At 35.6% G+C, this 20,737-nt stretch overlaps 1 protein-coding gene across 1 annotated transcript; it reads right to left on the bottom strand.

Annotated features, from left to right (window-relative positions):
* Positions 1-9,465: 9,465 nt before the first annotated feature.
* Positions 9,466-11,206, bottom strand: LOC144446735 (AP-5 complex subunit sigma-1-like). The gene has a single exon (XM_078136556.1). The coding sequence runs from the start codon at positions 11,127-11,129 to the stop codon at positions 10,527-10,529; it is 603 nt and encodes a 200-aa protein (XP_077992682.1). The 5' UTR covers positions 11,130-11,206; the 3' UTR covers positions 9,466-10,526.
* Positions 11,207-20,737: the final 9,531 nt, after the last annotated feature.

Below are 20,737 nucleotides of genomic sequence, written 5' to 3' on the forward strand. Positions count from 1 at the left end.
CAGATTACCAACGGCTCGGTGAGATATGCTACTGATAACTGTTAGGCCACGCCATGTTTTTAGTCATGTAGTGTTACATAAATATCGTCAACTATATTGTTTTCATTGTTTTCAGAAATATACAGGTGTTATATGACTAGTTTACATGGCAACGATAGCTATCTCTGACGTCAGCATAACTGTGTTGTGTCTGGTGATATTCTATATGAGTGTATTTATTTCACATAGTAAACTGTAACATATCTCGACCTTTTTATGAAAAACTGGTGTTGTTGAAATTCTTAGGTGCTTGTTTTACATGTATACACAGTGTTAAAGGTTGTCCAGAGAGCAACTGTTGAGACCAAAATAGAGTCAGTGGTGTATACTAGTGGGATGGACTTTTAGTTAGGAAGATTTTTGATTTCAATAAAAGACTGAGATAATTGGTAAATTTTGTTAGAATCTTATATCTGGAGGTTGTTTAAAGTTGGAAAGTTGATATAATAATTTCGTTACATTGTTTTTTATTACATGAATCAGCTTAAGCAGAGTATGACTACTTATCGTTACCATATTAGCGTCTTATACATATATAATCGTCTATTCAAGGAATACAATGAAATAACCATTGTGCGTGATAAGACATTTTGACGTAAACACAGGTGCAGTGACAGGGAAAACTTGACATAAACATAGGACTGGTGTGACAGGGAAAACTTGACATAAACATAGGACTGCAGTGACAGGGAAAACTTGACATAAACATAGGACTGGTGTGAGAGGGAGAACTTGACATAAACATAGGACTGGTGTGACAGGGAAAACTTGACATAAACATAGGACTGGTGTGACAGGGAGGACTTGACATAAACATAGGACTGGTGTGACAGGGAAAACTAGACATAAACATAGGACTGGTGTGAGAGGGAAAACTTGACATAAACATAGGACTGGTGTGACAGGGAAAACTTGACATAAACATAGGACTGGTGTGACAGGGAAAACTTGACATAAACATAGGACTGGTGTGACAGGGAAAACTTGACATAAACATAGGACTGGTGTGACAGGGAAAACTTGACATAAACATAGGACTGCAGTGAGAGGGAAAACTTGACATAAACATAGGACTGGTGTGAGAGGGAAAACTTGACATAAACATAGGACTGGTGTGACAGGGAAAACTTGACATAAACATAGGACTGGTGTGACAGGGAAAACTTGACATAAACATAGGACTGGTGTGACAGGGAAAACTTGACATAAACATAGGACTGGTGTGACAGGGAAAACTTGACATAAACATAGGACTGGTGTGGCAGGGAGAACTTGACTGTTTGCCGATTGTCGAGCTATACTCCCAGATCTCAAATCCTATTCTCATGTATTTCATATGCAAATAGTATATACTTTAATACGTTTTATTTCAAAGACTAAAATTTCAAAGACTAAGACAGGCAGACAGACAGACAGACAGACAGACAGACAGACAGACAGACAGACAGACAGACAGACAGACAGACAGACAGACAGACAGACAGACAGACAGACAGACAGACAGACAGACAGACAGAATATATGAATTTATACAGGAGACTGTTCTCAGGTTTCTATATTATCGATAAGTTTGAAGTTTCACTTGTAAATTTCAATATTGTGAAGAAATGCAGTAGTTTGGAACTCCCATAACATACAATGAAAACTAGACAGAACAATTTTGTAATTGTAACTTACTTTAAAATTGGCAATAAAATGAATGAATGAATGAAGCTATTAACACTAAGAGAGAGAGAGAGAGAGAGAGAGAGAGAGAGAGAGAGAGAGAGAGAGAGAGAGAGAGAGAGAGAGAGAGAGAGAGAGAGAGAGAGAGAGAGAGAGAGAGAGAGAGAGAGAGAGAGAGAGAGAGAGAGAGAGAGAGAGAGAGAGAGAGAGAGATCATACACTGTGAAAATTTATCTTGGTTGAAATCGTCGATGGGATGAAACCGGTTATTATTTTGGATGACTAATTTGGGTGAAAGTTAAGCTTTGGTGATGTCTTTGGCAATCCAAGGCAGAGACGCGGTTGTCCGGGGAGCACGGAAACGGTTCGCAGGAGGGTCTATTTGGTTGACAACCTCATTATATGCTATCAAACAAAGTGTCACAACTTGAAACTTTTGTTTGCAACTTAAAAACCGGAAAGCTTGGATGAAAAGCGTTATGGTGAAACAATATAATAGATGGAATTCACAATTCTAAGTAACGATAAACACTTTCTTTCCCAAGTGGTAGAGTGTGGACATAAAAAGTAACATTGATTACAATGGCCTATTGAGTAAAGAAATTCACCTGCTGTATGTATCATACATCTCATCGCTAACCAAATTGGTATTTCACTTTACCCCGTTGAGTTATTGAAGTCCAAATAGTGTTGACTTGGAAGCAAAGTTTTGAGGTTTGGCACCGCTGTCAGGCACTTTCTAGACTAGTGCCTATTAAGCATAGCTAAAAGTTATCATATAAGTTGCTTATATTAGGTGTGGTGAGAATCGGATGGCAGAAAACGAACTATGCATACTATTAACACACACTAACAACATCAACATTCCGAGGTTTCTGTCTGAAAATGTGTGACAGTTATTTTCGACAACTATTGATCAGTAAACTTATGGATTTATTCTTCAATTCCGATTCAAACACTTCCTTGTCTGTACAAAAATGTAGAAAACATGAATGTCGTTCTAACAAGTAGGGTTGGCGGGAATGTCACCGTAGTATCAAGTATGGTACCGAAACCATAACTCTTTCACAAACTTATATACTACAGATAATACTATACATACAGTAAAATGAATGTCATGCAGGTAGTGTATCAATATTATATTTTTTTTAAATATACGTAGCTGCTTATTGTGTTTAATATATCGTTGGTCATTTCATGTATATATTACCCTCTATGTTTTCACATCATATCCCACAGCTGAATCTCAAATCATTCCCATTCCCATTCCGCTCTTAATATGGTTATATTTAGTGTTGGTATAGATCGTACAGGATATTTAAAAAAAGAAGAGATCTCGGTTATAATCAAACAAGCAACTTAGATCATTCCCATTTCATGTAATATAATGCTTTTGTTAGTTGATCATTGTACAACTATGTCGAGATCATTGAGATATGGCTCTGAGATGTATAACAAATATCTGACAATAGATAAAATGCCAGTATATTCAAACCTGCACTCCCTACATTTACACACAAACTTACACACAAACTTACACACACACACACACACACACACACACACACACACACATACATACATACATACATACATACATACATACATACACACATACACACACACATACATACATACATACATACATACATACATACATACATACATACATACATACATACATACATACATACATACATATACTCACGCCAAATTTGACGATTCAATTTCCATGAAGAGCTGAGGAATGTTCACCCCAAGCAGTTGGAATCAATCCACCGTCGATTATCTTTGAAGTAGCTACTTTTCACAAACTTGGACAACAATGTAGGCCACAGTAAGAAACTATCAAGTGAATACTTTGTCATGATTTAAATACCTATCACTTGATAGGTTGTACTACAAATGCAAGCTCAAACCTTGTAGACAATAGAGTCCATAAAATGATAAAATTGACAACGGTTTTGGATTAGTCGGAAGTAGAATAATAAAATTACAAATTTGAATGTTTTGTTAATGTACGTATACATACATAGGCACTAAACATTACTTGTTGCTTTACATATTGATAAAATGAATTTATCGTAGACTTTTTATTATTAGATAATTTTGTCCATCGCTTTGGTTAAAGTGACTGGAGATTTCCACATCAAGACATTGGATGGCTTTAGATAATAGCCGTTTAAAGGTTTATATAAATTATGAGGACTATAATTATGTGACACTTTAGACAAAAATACTTATCTCTCTTTACTAGAGAAAATGTGAGGCAAAAAGTAAAAATATTTGTGAACGAGGAGATAAGTGGATACATTGTGATTGGGATATAGAAAACTGCTTTGCTATAATATGTTTTACATGACAGTGAGGATATTTCAACAACCAACCAGGATCGTATCTTCTGCCAATTACATATAACGACATTAGGTAAACATTCAGCCGACAATTCTATCAAATGATCAGTAATAAATGAATATAAAAACGACTTTCATGTTGGGCTTATGCTTAAATCTACAACCAGTTTAGCACCTCAGTTTGTTTTTTTCTTTCAAGAAGTTAGGTTTGAATTTAATAGAACATGTTGAACAATTCATCAAGAAATTCTGAAAATTCAATGTACCCGTACACATTTTGTGGTGTATGCAACTATCAATGATTAGTCTGTAGAAAAATGTGTATAAGAGACGTTACGCGGATTGTTCTCAGACATCATATACTGGCCTCGCTACCGCTGAGCCAATATGTGTCTTCGGACTGTATCCCTTCCATGATGATAAAATCTACTACCAATGTTGGACCAATCAATCTGATGTATGACGTTCAATTGTTACATTCGATCTTGCTACTTTTACATTTATACTTGAAATGTCCTTAGTTTACTGTTTAGTACATGTTCAACGTGTAGCTGTAAACATTCTCGCAAACCAGAACGGATATTTCTTCCGCGACACTGCGAATGAAGGTGCGTCTTGGACGGTGCAGTAGAAGAGGCTGTAGTTTACGACGATGGTCTCTCAGTCAGTATGTCTGTGTGTATGTCCATGTACCTCTACTCTCGCCCCTATAAGTTGAGAAGGGGGTCGTCTCCTCAGTTTGATTGACCTTATCATATCATTATTATAATTATACCATCACTTCTGATAAATCTTCCTCGATTAACATCTTCATATAATTATTGTTTATAACCAAGTGTTATAAGTGATACGTTTAGGCCATATACCCTATTGATAACATGAACACAAATAATTGACATATTTGACCTCAAAATCTTGACAATGTCTTGCAATTTTGCAAACGTTAGTAAAAAATGTATTTTACGTTATATGTAAAACACTCAAAAGAAAACACTAAACTCAAAATTCTTTTAATTATTACTTTTTTTCTCTCGAGTTGTATAAAATGTGAACACTTCTAATGTATAGTCAATTGTCACTGGGATGATAAACGATATAGTTGTTGATCACTAGTCGCCTTCGTTATGTCAACTTTCTATCCCAATGCAATGTTTGAAGAAATAGTGATGTTTATCATGTATAAATTATGTACATATCTATTATTGGTACATTTTATGTTAGATACGGATCTTGACAGGGATATTCTGATGACCTTTGACCTAATGAGATATTGACCACCTTGACGGCAGCTTGTCAAATGCCATCATTTCTTTCCTGTACGTATCATATTATTCACACATCATGGTGTACATTTCACCTTGATTTGACGCTGGTCTTTTGCTGGCTTTAGATTGAAATACCGAAAACTATTTATTGATCGCGACGGTTTGTACCGCAAAATCTTACACAAAAATAAGTTTAAACCTTGACTGATATTTTCACTACTAGATAATTTTTCATTTTTTCAGCTAGTTCTCAAAGACTAATTTTCACTAATTACTAGACTGGTATATTGTGTTCATGTACAAGAAGGCGTTTTAGTCACTACTTATTTTCACTAATTACCAGACTGGTACATTGTGTTCATGTACAAAAAGACGTTTTAGTCACTACTTATTTTTACTAATTACCAGACTGGTACATTGTGTTCCTGTACAAGAAGGCATTTTAATTTTTAGTCACTACTTATTTTCACGTTTTTGTTTTCCAGCGAAATAAGCAAAAATAAATCTTTAGCGAAAATTGGCAGGTTTACAGTATTAGTTGTAGGTTTTTTCTTTCCTAAAAAGCAAACTTTAGTCAACGAAAAATTGAAAAGTAAAATAAAATCTGTATAAATTTGGTTATCAATACAGACATGTAGAATCAGTTAACTAAACTGAGGTGTAATGATCGGAAAAGCTGCCATTCTTTCCTAGATCTAACGCTTGAAGGATTTTAAGCCCCCTAACTCAATTATCTTAATCGCTATGATAAGCTAAGATAAGATAAGATAGGTGCATCATTTGTAGCTGGAAGATATAAAAAGCATTTGGATATGATGGACATGTTGGTGCTTTGTATAAATATGAAGTCGTCACACACTACACACACAGAACAACGGGTCAATATTTGGGTTATAATCAGGCCGAGGTGAGATAGCATCGAATTAGGGTTACTATGGCAACTATGGCGAAAAACTGGTACTTGTGATAAACGGCCATTGAACTAGTTGAACTCGGGCATATGTGGAAAGTTTGGATCGCAAGATTTTTGAAATTCATAAAATCTTGATGGTGTGTCTTTTTTGTGTGTGTTTATAAACTTTTTATTCGAGTCCCAAAAAGGAAAAGAAAAGGTTACATTACACAACTGTCAGAAAATCAACAAAGAAACGTTACAATCTTCCTGCTTCAACGTCTGACGTAGATTTGAATAAACCCAGGCAGATTTGATGACGTTGACAGTACGAAGAGATGACGTACTCGTGTACTAAGTGCAAATGTGACGGTCACTGGAACTATCCTTATCAATTTCAAACTTTGAAAATACTTAACGTAGTTGTGAATATCCCGCAGTATCAACATAGTGTTGTCATTCAAACGAATATCGTATACATGTACTCGATTTGATCACTAAAACAAAGGTAACCATACGATACACCGTCGGGGATACATATTTCTCGGCCTATCTTGTTTTTATGTGATAAAAAACCGTCAAGCGTAGTGAAAACTCATGTATGGTACCAGTACCGCGGAATTTAACGTCCCTTTCGTTGACTTTGCATTTTGCTACTTCAGATGGCACAAGTCGAGTTTATAAGCTTTTTTTTCACACGGGTGAATAGACTTACAGAAAAGATTGATCAAACAATTTTAGTACAATGTTAACATCGATGGATTGTTTTTAATACCATTACAAATCATCTTGTGGTATATTAATTTGTATGAGAAAACGTCGCGTTATGACCATCAAACTCATTACACGTATAATATGGAAATTGATAATTTCAAAGTCGACTACCCCAAAGATGTCCAACTTAATAGAATACAATTTCAATAAACGTTTGGTATAATCTTTGGTATTAAAATCAAAACGTTGGCGATAAAAGAGCATGAGTCTACAAGTTGAGAAGTAATTGTTTGTGAAAAGAAAAATGTTCGCAGAATCATGACTAAATTTCTTTCTTGTATTTTTTTTATATCCCCCATGTTTCCCCACCCACCACTATCTTTCCCCATCCCCCCACCATGTTTCTACATCCCCCTCCATGTCCCCCCTCCCCTTCCTATGTAGATCGATATTTTTAACGTTAATCAGTCTCACTGGAAAGGCCCAGTTCGGATTATGATTTAAAATTTAGGCCGGGTGTGGATTAGGACTGAAATTTAGGCCGGTTGTGGATTAGGACTGAAATTTAGGCCGGGTGTAGGTTAGGACTGAAATTTAGGCCGGGTGTGGATTAGGACTGAAATTTAGGCCGGGTGTGGATTAGGACTGAAATTTAGGCCGGGTGTCAAACACAAAGCCATGGGCCTAGAATGAGTTGATCAGAACAAAAGAATGGTAGGGTGATATGGATTCATTAATAAGATACGTTTTACACTAAAATGTCACCCTGGGATAGAAACCTTGGCCTTTACATGATGCCCTTTTATTATATCATCTAGTTTAGCTCCTAATATAGAAACTTTGGATAATCATAAATTACTCAAGTTATTACAATAATCACCATCATAACCCCCCCCCCCCCCCCAACCTCCCTACATGTCGGGTCAGTACTGTCGGCAAAAATTGCACTTGAAACACAACCCAGTAATACAGGAATGCGTTGTTGGTACATCGCACCTGGTCAATTCTTCAACTGTAATCGTTTGCCTATGGGTCTGTCTTCGACTCTCGAAAGTGTCTTTTCTGATATTGTAAAATGGTTTGGTAAAATGACAAATCCAAGTCGGTTTCTAGGCGACTCTTGAGTCGTTGGAGAGCGTATACGATCTTACTTGAAATGGGCACTACTTCATGTCAGTTTCACTGTTTGTGTCTTCATTTCACTCTAGTCTGCGCATTACCGACAAAAGGACCAGTTTTGACAGCTACAAGGGAAGAAGTACAAGTACATGTTTTCACTACTGAGTATTCATCCATCTTCTTTTGCCCACAGACATCTTCAAGTTCGGCACATGCTTGACACGCAATATTTTTAAGGGTCGATGACTCTCTTGTTGATGAACACACCCAACTACCGTTTATTAAGCTTTCACAAACTACGGAATGCAGCTATCGCTGATAATGACAAATTAGTCATCGCATCGAGGAAACCGATCAAATTTGTGATGTCACTGTAAAAGTAATTCTACTTTAACTAAGTTGAAGACAACAACAAACACGGCGACGGATGACAAGACCAACTTGTTTCATCTCTCAATATATATACCTTCTCGTGTTTGTAAACACGTACAGGCGGGATTAGGGGTCATAGTGTAAAGTGTGATAGAACGTCTCAAATTAATTCTCATAATTTACAAATGGCGGTTGTTTGACCGTGACAGAGTGGTTATAGGGTACAGAGGTTTTATCCCTCAAAGATCTACAACAGCCCTATGTCCTAAATTTACATATTATTGTCGCCAGTTGCAATCTTCGATCAGTATAAGTGTGGTTAGAGATGTATGGTTGTAGACGTACATTGAGCTTGAGAATAAACAATCTTACGATATGAAAACTGACGAGACGAGACGAGACGAGATGAAGACTGAATATGTACCAAAACTTTGTACGCGTGTAAATTTTCATGAAACTGACACTTACGGTTTGGTTTACAGTATCGCCGAAATTTTGACAAGATATAAATGTAACTTTGAGCAATTCTAAGACTGCGTATGTATAAAGGTATGGCACTAGAGCATGCTTAACAAAGATGATAGTTTTACGATATCGTACTTCGAGGGTTTAATTCAGTACTAAAGATAAATGGAGACATAGACTAAAAAAATGTTAAACCGTCTCTACAACGCATTTCAGGGATTCAAATAAAGCAGAAGCGTTAACCAAACTTGGACTTGTCCTTTTATTCAAACTCAAGTATTTCAAAGTCGATTAAAACTGCAAATCACACCTTATTCTCGATTCTCCATCTATCAACCATTTTACTTTTTAAAGTTAGAAACGTGTCTCTAATTTGGGTCAAATGAAGTCAATTCACTGTTACACCAGACTGAATACAGGTAAAATGGTGGACTCGATTAACTTGCGTCAATTGGACCTGGCCTGGATCAATTCCAAAATATGGGTGCAACAGTATGTACTAGTAATGATACATCTTGACTATGTAATACTTTAGTTAGTTCATTTTTAATTCATTTTGGCCAGCGGGTCATGGGTTTTGAGAACTTCAGTTTTACGGCACTCACGTGCTTCCATAGTAAAACGTCGATTCACAAACCTCATTTTCGGGTCGCAATGATTAATAGAACACATCAACACTTGAAAACTCTACGATGGTTTGCATCGACAAAGATTTTTATTGTTTGTTGACAAAAAGTATGCTCCAACTTATCATCGCCCCACCTCTTCTTAACATGAATTATTCGTTAAATTGGTTTTGATAGACAACTGTGTCCAGTAGAACTACTTTCAATGGTGACGATCGTGAAAACCACGGAGGTCTTAAAAATACTTATGTCTGAAAAGACTTTTTACAGAGTTTTCTTTGGAGAAACCCTTCATCACCCACCCACAAAACACTGAAGTATGTTTCCTTCATCAATTACAGCTGCCGGGTTGTCTCCATCACCATCAACGGACGACAACAAAGGAATAGACGGGAGCGCTGTTGAAAATCCATCCACCATACCTCTCACTCTTACAGGTGGTGACAGATATGCCAGCGTTGCGAGACAAGATGTTGATCTCTGCAGTGAAATGGACGACACTTTGGAAGGGGAGCTACTGTTACAGGTACTACGTTTCAAATCAGTAACAATGTTTTGATTATTGTATACATGATCTATGATCGTGGTCAGTTACATTTAAATAGTGTTTACTACGAGTACGAACAAAGTTGACAGTACGACATCCTTAATCATCTTAATAGTCAACGCGAGACGAAAGTGACGGGTACGTCCGTAACATATTATGCTCTCGAACGGACCGCAGACATCTGTGTGTATTTACTCATTATGCTAACTTAAGTTAAATAACGAGTTTTAAAGACTGGAAATTCTTATACATAGTCAGTAGTTGTTATGAGCAAAATATACTGGATAAATAGCACATCAAAAGGCATGTCTTCGTTTGACAAACAACCAGGTGAAAGATATGGAGTAATGAATATAAGAGAACCATACAGGTAGTGTAAATGTCGTCGAGGGTTTGCGACAATATCTCTGACTCATTTTAAAGAGAGAATTGGTGTCAGTCTGTCTCTCGTTTATTCGATAAACGGAGTCATTTACCACTTAGTAGTGCTTCCATTTCTTTCTCAAACTGTCTGATGACCCTGTGGTTCATAAACAGTATTTGTCCATTGGGCAAAAACTGGTGTATCACTGTTGTTACTTTGTCAGCTTTAGTCATTGCTTCTGTAGGTCTTGAAATTACTCTTACGTACTCTTGAAGGTATCGAACAATTGTCCTTAAAACGCTCTCAGCCTGAATGCGATTTTCGTGTTTGTAACATACCAGAACGAAGGCACAGTTCACTGTGCCAGTCCATACTACAAGTCTTTCTTCCTTGAAGGGGTCGCCATCTCGTAATCGAAATATTCCCGTTTCGTACGGTAAAGATGATTCCGATGAGTTCAGAATCTGTACTTCTTCGTCGAAAGTCCTTCCCGAGACTGCTCTTCTAAAGGAGAATTCTGACTGCACTTGTTTAGCGACGATTTCAATTTGTTCTTTGCGGACTGTCCGAAGTTCACTCCCCTTCAGTTCATCACTGTCCTCGCTATCTGATTGTTCACGTTCGATGTCCTCTTGACCAAATGTTGAGGAATACAACACCCTGCACGAACCTGGTTCGAGCGTGTGTATTATAAAAGCATAAACCATCGTTCTTTTGAGAGGAAATAGTCAAGAACACTGGTTCTTCTAAGTTTAACACGAGAGCACAAAAATCAGATGTACAATCATTAGTCAACCCGGAAGGACTACAACGAAGGCTAAAGCGCATGTGCACAACTATTTTTAGTTTCAAGATGTCTGCCCCCATGGACTGTCATAACAATGCAATCACTCACTCTATTTTTACGGTTGTCTTTCTTCATAGGCGCTTGATGGATTTCTATTTGTGCTTACGTCCGATGGAACTATACTTTACACGTCTGAAAATATTGCCACTCACCTAGGATTCAATCAGGTTGATCTAGTACATCGGTGTATTTATGGCATAGTTCACCCAGATGATCACCATGAACTAATGGTCGTCCTCGAACACACTTTACCAGACCCAAGAAGACCGGTATGACTTTTTTTCGTTTTCTTTTTAAAAAAATTGTATCTATGTTACGATAAACGATTTTCCAAAGACAAGATAAGATTGCTGCTACATCTCATAATTTCAGAGTAGTAACACTAAAAGTTTCTCAAAGTTTGCAGTAACCATGGCAACACTAACGAGCGCGTAAAGGCCCACTTCGGATTAGGATCAGAATTTGGTTTTGAAAAACAGTTGTTTTGGAGAGCTTTATGGAAAATGTTGTTCAAGGACAAAAAAATAATCCCATGTAATCATTATGGCTCTACTGTCAAGATAACACTGTACATAATAATTTAAATGCAGCAGATGAAAATTGCTTGTATACATTTTTATCAATTTTCAACCTTGTATATTTCACTTGCTTTTTCATGATTTGTACCATACTACACTCTCTGATAGTGTGTGTAGTGGATAGTAAAGATTGATTGATTGATTATTTGATTTGATTTGATTTGATTTGCTCTGATTTGTTCTGATCTGATAATTTCCTGGTGCGGTGATCAAGTGATCGGTCGATAATCAATGTGATTATACCCAGGATTGAAATGCAGCCCTTTAAATGGTAATTTATAACTCCAGGAAATGAAGACATTTTTGTAAACTTTGGGTTCTGGTTCATTTCATAACTGTACATCACTTGTATTATTAGCGATTGCTGAGAAAATAACGAGTTGACTTTGTTCATAATTCATTGTTTTACCAGGATTCTCAACAATCTGTCTATGATGTCACAAATTCAGAATGTCCTGATTACAAAAAAGTGTGTTTCCTTTGTCGACTCAAGTGTTTTAATGGCACCAGTACTGGATATGTGGTAAGTCCGTTTTCTCTCTCAATATAATAACAAATTAAGTAAATCTTTATACAAAGCGGGTCACTTCAAGTAATATTTTTGTTGTAACCTATTTGCATACTTCTTTAAAATGTTATGTATGTTTTCACTGATTCTGTACAAGTGTTTGAAATCTCCAGTATTGCTATGGATACTGGTGGTAAACAATTTTTACAGCAACAACTGTAAGAATAATTTATTTCACTGAAAAATATGTGTTTGTCTTCACTACTGGAAATGGAGAGGAAGTGTCATGAGAGGCTCATGAGTTTGAAAGATACATGACTTTGAATGGCTTGTCGACTTTGAATGGCTTGTCAACTTTGAATGGCTTGTTGACTTCGAATGGCTTGTCATAGAGGGTGCTAAAATGAGATCAAGCAGGGAATACATGATGATGATGATGATGATGATGTCATGATGATGATGATGATGATGATTATATGATTTGTGTGATTTCAATCTATGATTTGAACTCTAGGATTGTAAACGGTATAGAGCTGTTTACTGATTTATCTCTATTTAAATATGAATCCAGAAAATGCAGTGCAATGGTACAATGAGGTCATTTCCTGAAGTAGTGAAACCTAGCAGCAGAACGTCATGTCAAGTATTATTTGCTGTCTGTCGACCTTTTGTTACCATGGCATCAGATGCCAACATTGACGTCAAGAAGAATGTGTTCGGTAGTAAACATGAAATGGATCTGAAAATCAAAAATGTTGATGACAGGTGAGAATTTTTGTTAGGTTTTTCTGATCTTTGTTTTGAAATTTTCCATTTTATGAAAAGTAAAACTAAATGATTAAGAGTTGCAAATATAACATTATCTACCCTTAATCATTACTTTATCCCCCATACTTATACTTAATTATTAATTTTACTTTTAATTGACAAGCTATTCTGCACAAATTTTAATTTGATTGATTCATGGAAATTCGGTTACTCATGGAAAATCTTTTTGCAAATCTTTTGATTCTGTTTGAGTAAAAATCAGATAGCAGTGCATGATATAAAGCAGAAACTTATTGTAAACCAAATATCTATAAATAGTTGACTTTATATCGTTGTCAATTTTTCTCCCTAAAAGACTAAAAGTTGTCCATACCCTTCCCTCAAACTACAAAAAGTTGTCCATTTTCATTCCTCAAAATGTAAATTATTGTTAACTTTCCTTCTTAAAAATACTAAAAAATGTTGTCCTAATCCTCCCCCAAAAGTAAAAAATGTTGTCCACTTTCTTCCATAAATCAATTCTTCCTAATGTAGATATCTCTACTATATTTATTATTCCTGTAGGGTATATGATGTAACAGGTTTCCAAGCTGGTCAACTTGAAGGCAAATCATTCTATGAAATTGCTCATTTACATGATATCACTACAGTCTATGCCTGGCACAAACTATGTGAGTATTTGTTTGTCTCAAGTTTTAAACCCCAATGTTTGAATCTCATGGTATTGGATTACTACTATCTTGTCAGTGAAGATGTACAGATTAAAGTGGTCATATTGATGAGGATTGGGTATTTATTTGGGATTTTGGATTAATAAAACAATTTTTATCATGGCTTTCTACTTGACAAATCAATGTGAAACAACATTGACCAAGTCTATGTTTGTAACGCAATTAATTGCAAAAACGTCAAAAAAATGTGTAAAAAGTTTGTTATTGTACATACAATAACAAACATTTCACACATTTCTTAGTCTTTTGCGAGTTATTGAGTTACAAACAAGGACTTGGCATATGTTGTTTCACATTGATTTTTCATGTCAAATCCTCATCCATCTGGCCACTTTAAATAGAATTATTCAAATACTCAGGAACAAGCTTCGTTTGACAGTTATTTTTTATACCCAAAATTTTAATTCTAATATTACATTTGACTTTCCGATTTTTGTTCTATATTCCTACAAAAATTCACTCAGCTGAAACATACTTGACATAAGGGATAGTTTACTATTCATCCTTGATACATAGTGAGAAGGCTTTTTACGGTAATTGTATTTTCCTGGACAGAACTAGAATAACATCTCATTCTATTTATTTCCACAGTGGTCGACACATGTGAAATAAACACCATGTATTTTCGAATGATGAAAAGTGATGGTTCATGGGTGTGGCTTCATACTAGAGGGAAAGTGGTCTATAAAAATTCCAGGAAATATTCCATAACCATGACACACTGCCCTGTCAGGTGAGTCACACAAAACAATATAGTCCTTTGGCTTCAGTATTCCATAGTTCTTTGACAAGAATGTAAGCACAAGCAGACTGAAACGTCTATCTGCTTGGTATTAAAATGAAATGAAAGATGTAACACACAAGCAGACAGCTGCTGTACTATCCTTGCATCAACAGAGTTGAGGGGACATTAAAACAAAAGATATAGCACACAAGCAGACAGCTATACTATCCTTGCATCAACAGAGTTGAGGGGACATTAATTCCCTGGCATTATGAACATCTACAATTCACTGATTATGCCGCCACCTTGAGGTCAGATTTAACTAATTATGATGTGCCAGAATGTTGTATAAAACTTAAAAGACATGCTGAAGACAAAAGCAAAACTTGTGTGAAATTCTGTGCATAAAGAAATGATCACATCATAATTGTGCAGTATGCCATACTCTAGTTACACATCTTGTAGCAGTCTTGTTCAAACGAAGTGTCACAAGAGAATGCTCCACATAAGGAAAAATAAGGGCTAATAAAACCCTTTGATAGTACATGAAACAATCAACAAAATGTAGCTATTTAAGACAACTCTGTGAGTTCCTAAAACTAATGAAATCTAAAAGACAGTTTACAGATGCTGTGGCTGCGTCACAATGCAACCAACTTAATGTTTCATAAAGAGGCTATAGTGCTTAACTATCATGGCCCTCACTTCTGAACCAAAAAGCTAGCGGTCAAACTCCTAGTGGTCAAACTCCTAGCGGTCAAACTCCTAGCGGTCAAACTCCTAGCGGTCAAACTCCTAGTGGTCAAACTCCTAGTGGTCAAACTCCTAGTGGTCAAACTACTGTAAAACTGGAAATTTTTTATAAAGACTTATTTTCGATTATTATGCTAGAATACAAAAATGGAAAATTAAGTAGTGACTAAAATGTGTACATGAACAATGTACCAATATGTTAATTGATTAAAACATAGTCTTTGAGAACTAGCTGAAGGTTGTACAATGAAAAAAAAAAAATTCTAGTGGTGAAAATATCTAAGATTTACAGTATACTATGTTTTGTCTTTGTGATAATCAGATCATGGCATATTTGATTCAATGATTGACTTATTCATTTTACTACAGGGAAGAAGACAGTTCTTATTTGAAACAAGAGGCAATGATGAGAAGTCGGTATGCCATTGAAGAATTGATGAAGAATAAACTACCATCAGAATCCATAACAGATGCTGACCAGTACATGCAGTGGTCTCCACACTGTGCAGTCTTAAAACATAAACAGTTCATTGAAGACGGACCACTGTCATTGCAAACATCAGCAAATATTTGTCCATCAAGTTATCACCAGTCATCAGATAGGCATTCCCCAGTGTTTCCCTCCACATATGTCTACAACAGGTATCAACCAAGAGATCGATCGATAAAATCAAAAACTTTTGAAACAACTGCAGCACAGCAGCAGCAATTTCAATCACTGCAGCAACAAGAACTGCAGCAGTTCAATGTGTACGGGTATTCCTATGGGCAGCAGTTTACTTGCAGGCCAGTGGAGGAAAGAATGTTCCAGTTTAGTAGCCAACAAAGACTGACTCACCTTCCAATGGAATGTTACAATGAATGTACAGTGCCAGTTGAGCAGCCGGAAATCAAAACAGAGCCTGTATATTCAGATTTTGATAATTATCCTGCAATACCACATGATCAGATGCTAACACCCCAAACCTCTCCTGACTGTGTATACCAAGTGCAATATCAAACTCCCGGAATGACAGCACAAACAAATCACATTGTCTATCCCAATACCCCACTCTCTCCTCCTCCATCTCCTGTTACCATGACAACAGCACATACACAGTGCTCCCAAGTGAATCCTGCCAGAAGCATACATCATGTCCAAGGTCCCGACAGCGGGTTTTCTCAGTTTGTTGCCAGAGATAACTGCAGGGGGGTGATGCATGGTAATGCTAATCACAGGACAGCAGTCATTAACAATACACATCATTCCAATAAACACATAGACAATAATTGTCATATCTTTATGCATGGTAATGTTGGTATGATAAGTAACAATAGCTCACAAACTTTCACAAAAAGCTGCCGGTATGCGTCAACCAACAGTAGAGTTTCTGGTCAGGCTAAATACTGCCAAGTTGCAGAAAGTCCCTCCGTCTCTCAACTGCCTCCCTACCCAATCCAAGCTGCCAATAATAGCAACTTTGTAGGAGCCAGGGTTGCTAGTTACCATAGCGATGAGCTATTCCCCAGGGCTTCATCGCTTCCTCCTATAGGTAGTTTTTTAGACTTTCTAAATGAGGAGATGATTGTACCTATAAATAGCTCATAGCTGGTGTTCACAGGTGTCTGCTATATTGTTGTGTTTTTGTAAATTATTATAAAGGTAAAGAGATGTGGTCCAAACTATAGGCTGTAAAACGCAGCTTTTCTGCACCTGTTATTCTTACCTCACATAATCTAAAACATGTGCAGCAGTGCCAAATGATCATAGCTGTCAGACAATCCAGAACACAACAATATATGTACATTCAGTAAATTCAATATTCTCACAAACTATCATTATGATAATTATGTCAATTTTGATACACCTTTTATTTAATGCTATGTGTACTGTCAATTATTTATGGTTATAAACTGGTTATCAAGACTTTAAGTTTCAGTACATGTATTTCATACTTTGTACATTTACAGTAACATGGCTTCATGATTGAAAATGCTCTTTAATAATACCTTGATAAAAGCTGGTTAGAATGATGTCTTGTTGATACCTTAATAATATCTGGTTGTTATCTTGATAATATCTGGTTGATACCTTGACAATATCTGGTTGATACCTTGATAATATCTGGTTAATATCTTGATAATATTGGGTTGATACCTTGATAATGTCTGGTTAATATCTTGATAATATTGGGTTGATATCTTGATAATATCTGGTTGATACCTTGATAATGTCTGGTTGATACCTTGATAATGTCTGGTTAATATCTTGATAATATTGGGTTGATATCTTGATAATGTCTGGTTATTATCTTGATAATATTGGGTTGATACCTTGATAATATCTGGTTATTATCTTGATAATATTGGGTTGATACCTTGATAATGTCTGGTTAATATCTTGATAATATTGGGTTGATACCTTGATAATATCTGGTTGATACCTTGATAATGTCTGGTTGATACCTTGATAATATCTGGTTGATACCTTGATAATGTCTGGTTGATACCTTGATAATATCTGGTTATTATCTTGATAATATCTGGTTGATACCTTGACAATATCTAGTTATTATCTTGATAATATCTGGTTGATACCTTGACAATATCTGGTTGATACCTTGATAATGTCTGGTTATTATCTTGATAATATTGGGTTGATATCTTGATAATATCTGGTTGATATCGTGATAATGTCTGGTTATTATCTTGATAATATTGGGTTGATATCTTGATAATATCTGGTTGATACCTTGATAATGTCTGGTTATTATCTTGATAATATTGGGTTGATATCTTGATAATATCTGGTTGATATCGTGATAATACCAGTTAATATCTTGATAATGCCTGTTATTTTCTTGATAATGTCTGGTTAATATCTTGAAAATACCGGGCTGATATCTTGATATTATCTGGTTTCTATCTTGATAATGTCTGTGTAATATCTTGATAATATTGGGTTGATATCTTGATAATATCTGGTTTCTATCTTGATAATGTCTGTGTAATATCTTGATAATATTGGGTTGATATCTTGATAATATCTGGTTGATATCTTGATAATGTTTGGGTAATATCTTGATAATGTCTGTTTAATATCTTTGATAATATTGGGTTAATATCTTGATAATATCTGGTTTCTATCTTGATGTCTGGTTAATATCTTGATAATGTCTGGTTATTATCTTGATAATATTGGGCTAATATCTTGATAATATTTTTGGTAAAAGAGTCTTTTGAGGGATTACCTCGCTATCAAAAGAGAACGTGTATAATTAGAATCAAGTTATAGGCGATAACTCTTTGATAATCTTTGTGATGACAATGAAGGCTGTCATTTAGTAAAGTCTTGTTCAAAATAAATCATTTGTAAAAACCCTTGTAGCTGTAATTAGAATCAGGTTTCTAATCTTTGGTCATGTGGATGACAAATGTGTATTTATTTTTGTGAAGTTTAAACTTTTCAATTTCCAACACAACCAACTCTTGGAAAGCTGTACCTGAATACTGTGTATTTATTTTGAATCTTTACTTTATAAAACAACTTTACTGAAGTTTTCTACTTCAACAAATGATGCAAAACAGTATACATCATATCCTTGTTTGTAAATCAATAATTTACAAAAAGCTAAAAAAAATGTGTCAGATGTTTTTTATCGTATTTATGAACATAATCTATGATATAAACATTTTAAGGATCTCAAATCTAAAATAGAATTTGTCATTTATTGAGTTACAAACAAGAATTTGGTATTTTGTTGTTTTACAGTGTTTTTTCAACTACAAAAACATAGTAGAGTTGTATTATCAATAAAGAATTCCAAAATAAATCCATATTTTTCATCCAAATAGCCACTTTTAATTTGTATTTGTTGAGGTCACCTAGTGATCAAACCTTATCAGCTTCCCTCAAAATTACACTTTGTTGACAAACAAATGGTGCATACTGCCTATTTCAAGTGTTTACACATGGACATCAAGCTAGTGTACAGTACAACCATAAGCCTATTTATACTGTTTACACATGGACATCAAGCTAGTGTACAGTACGACCATACAGCCTATTTATACTGTTTACACATGAGCATCAAGCTAGTGTTCAGTACATCCATACAGCCTATTTATACTGTTTACACATGGACATCAAGCTAGTGTATACAGTACTGTCATTGACTATGATAGTAGATATATTTGTGAATTGGCTGTTTCCAGTAAAGGTTTAGGTGTACTTTTCAACTCACTAAACTTAATGAAAACTAGTATTGAAAGTTTAAGCTACAAGGGTTTCACACTATTATTGTTACATGTATTTCATCATTGTATATAGCTATGGCTGACTTCAGACCTATGAAATTAAACTATTGGCTTTGAAATTGTGTGGTATTTCTTTCCTCTTATTTCTAAAGTGTAATACATTGCCAGGAAATGTCTCCTACTTCAGACTTGTTTTGCATACCTAGTTAGTCTGTAAGATACATTGTGTTGTGGTGGCCATGACCTATCAGCAACTACTTCAGAGAAGGGTCAAATGAGTTTATCCTGACAAGGCATATCCTGCAGACTATACACCTTATAAAATCTGTGAAAATTACATTCAGTCTTTGATGGTGGCTTATCAACGATTATTAGTGCATTTCACCCTAGACTGTGAGGGCGCTGTAACAAATACGTGTTTAAATTTACAAGTGGCATGTACGACTACCCTCTATCAATGTTCCCTGTTAGAATGCTGTATTGATATTATTGCTTATTTAATTTTCTTGTGGAAAAAATCATTTCGTAAGTTCCACTTGTGAGGCCCAGAGGGTGCTGTATTGAAATTTGTAGATTACACCTATGAGGGCGCTGTACTGAAATCCAGTTTCTGTATATGAAGTCTGAGGTTTCATGATTATTGAACGTTACAAAATTGTTACAAAATTGTTGATGAGAATCATACATCTACAACCATGGAGAGGAAACTGTTTAGGAAACACGTACTTGGAAAACTCACAAATTTATATATTCTATGGCCTGTTAGCTATTAAAGAGAATGTGTGTTCTTGAATTAAGTATTAATCATCTCTAACCCTGTAATACATTGAGATCATCTGATTCAAACCCAATGGATAGCCTCTACACTAATTGCTGTAGATTTACATATGTTACTCATGGGATTTATTGCTGTGTGAGGGCGCTATTGAAGCTGCAAATTTACATATGTTACTAGTGGGTTTTATTACTGTGTGAGGGTGCTATTGAAAACTGTAGATTTACATACATTAGTGGATTTTATTGCGGTGTGAGGGTGCTAATGAAAACCCGTCGATTTACATACTTACTAGTGGGTTTTATTGCTGTGAGGGCGCTATTGAAGCCGTAAATTTAAATACGTTACTAGTGAAATTACCTACCATGTACAACCATATTTTGATATTGATACCT

This window comes from Glandiceps talaboti, chromosome 15, assembly GCF_964340395.1.
Source record: "Glandiceps talaboti chromosome 15, keGlaTala1.1, whole genome shotgun sequence".
Lineage (NCBI taxonomy): Eukaryota > Metazoa > Hemichordata > Enteropneusta > Spengelidae > Glandiceps > Glandiceps talaboti.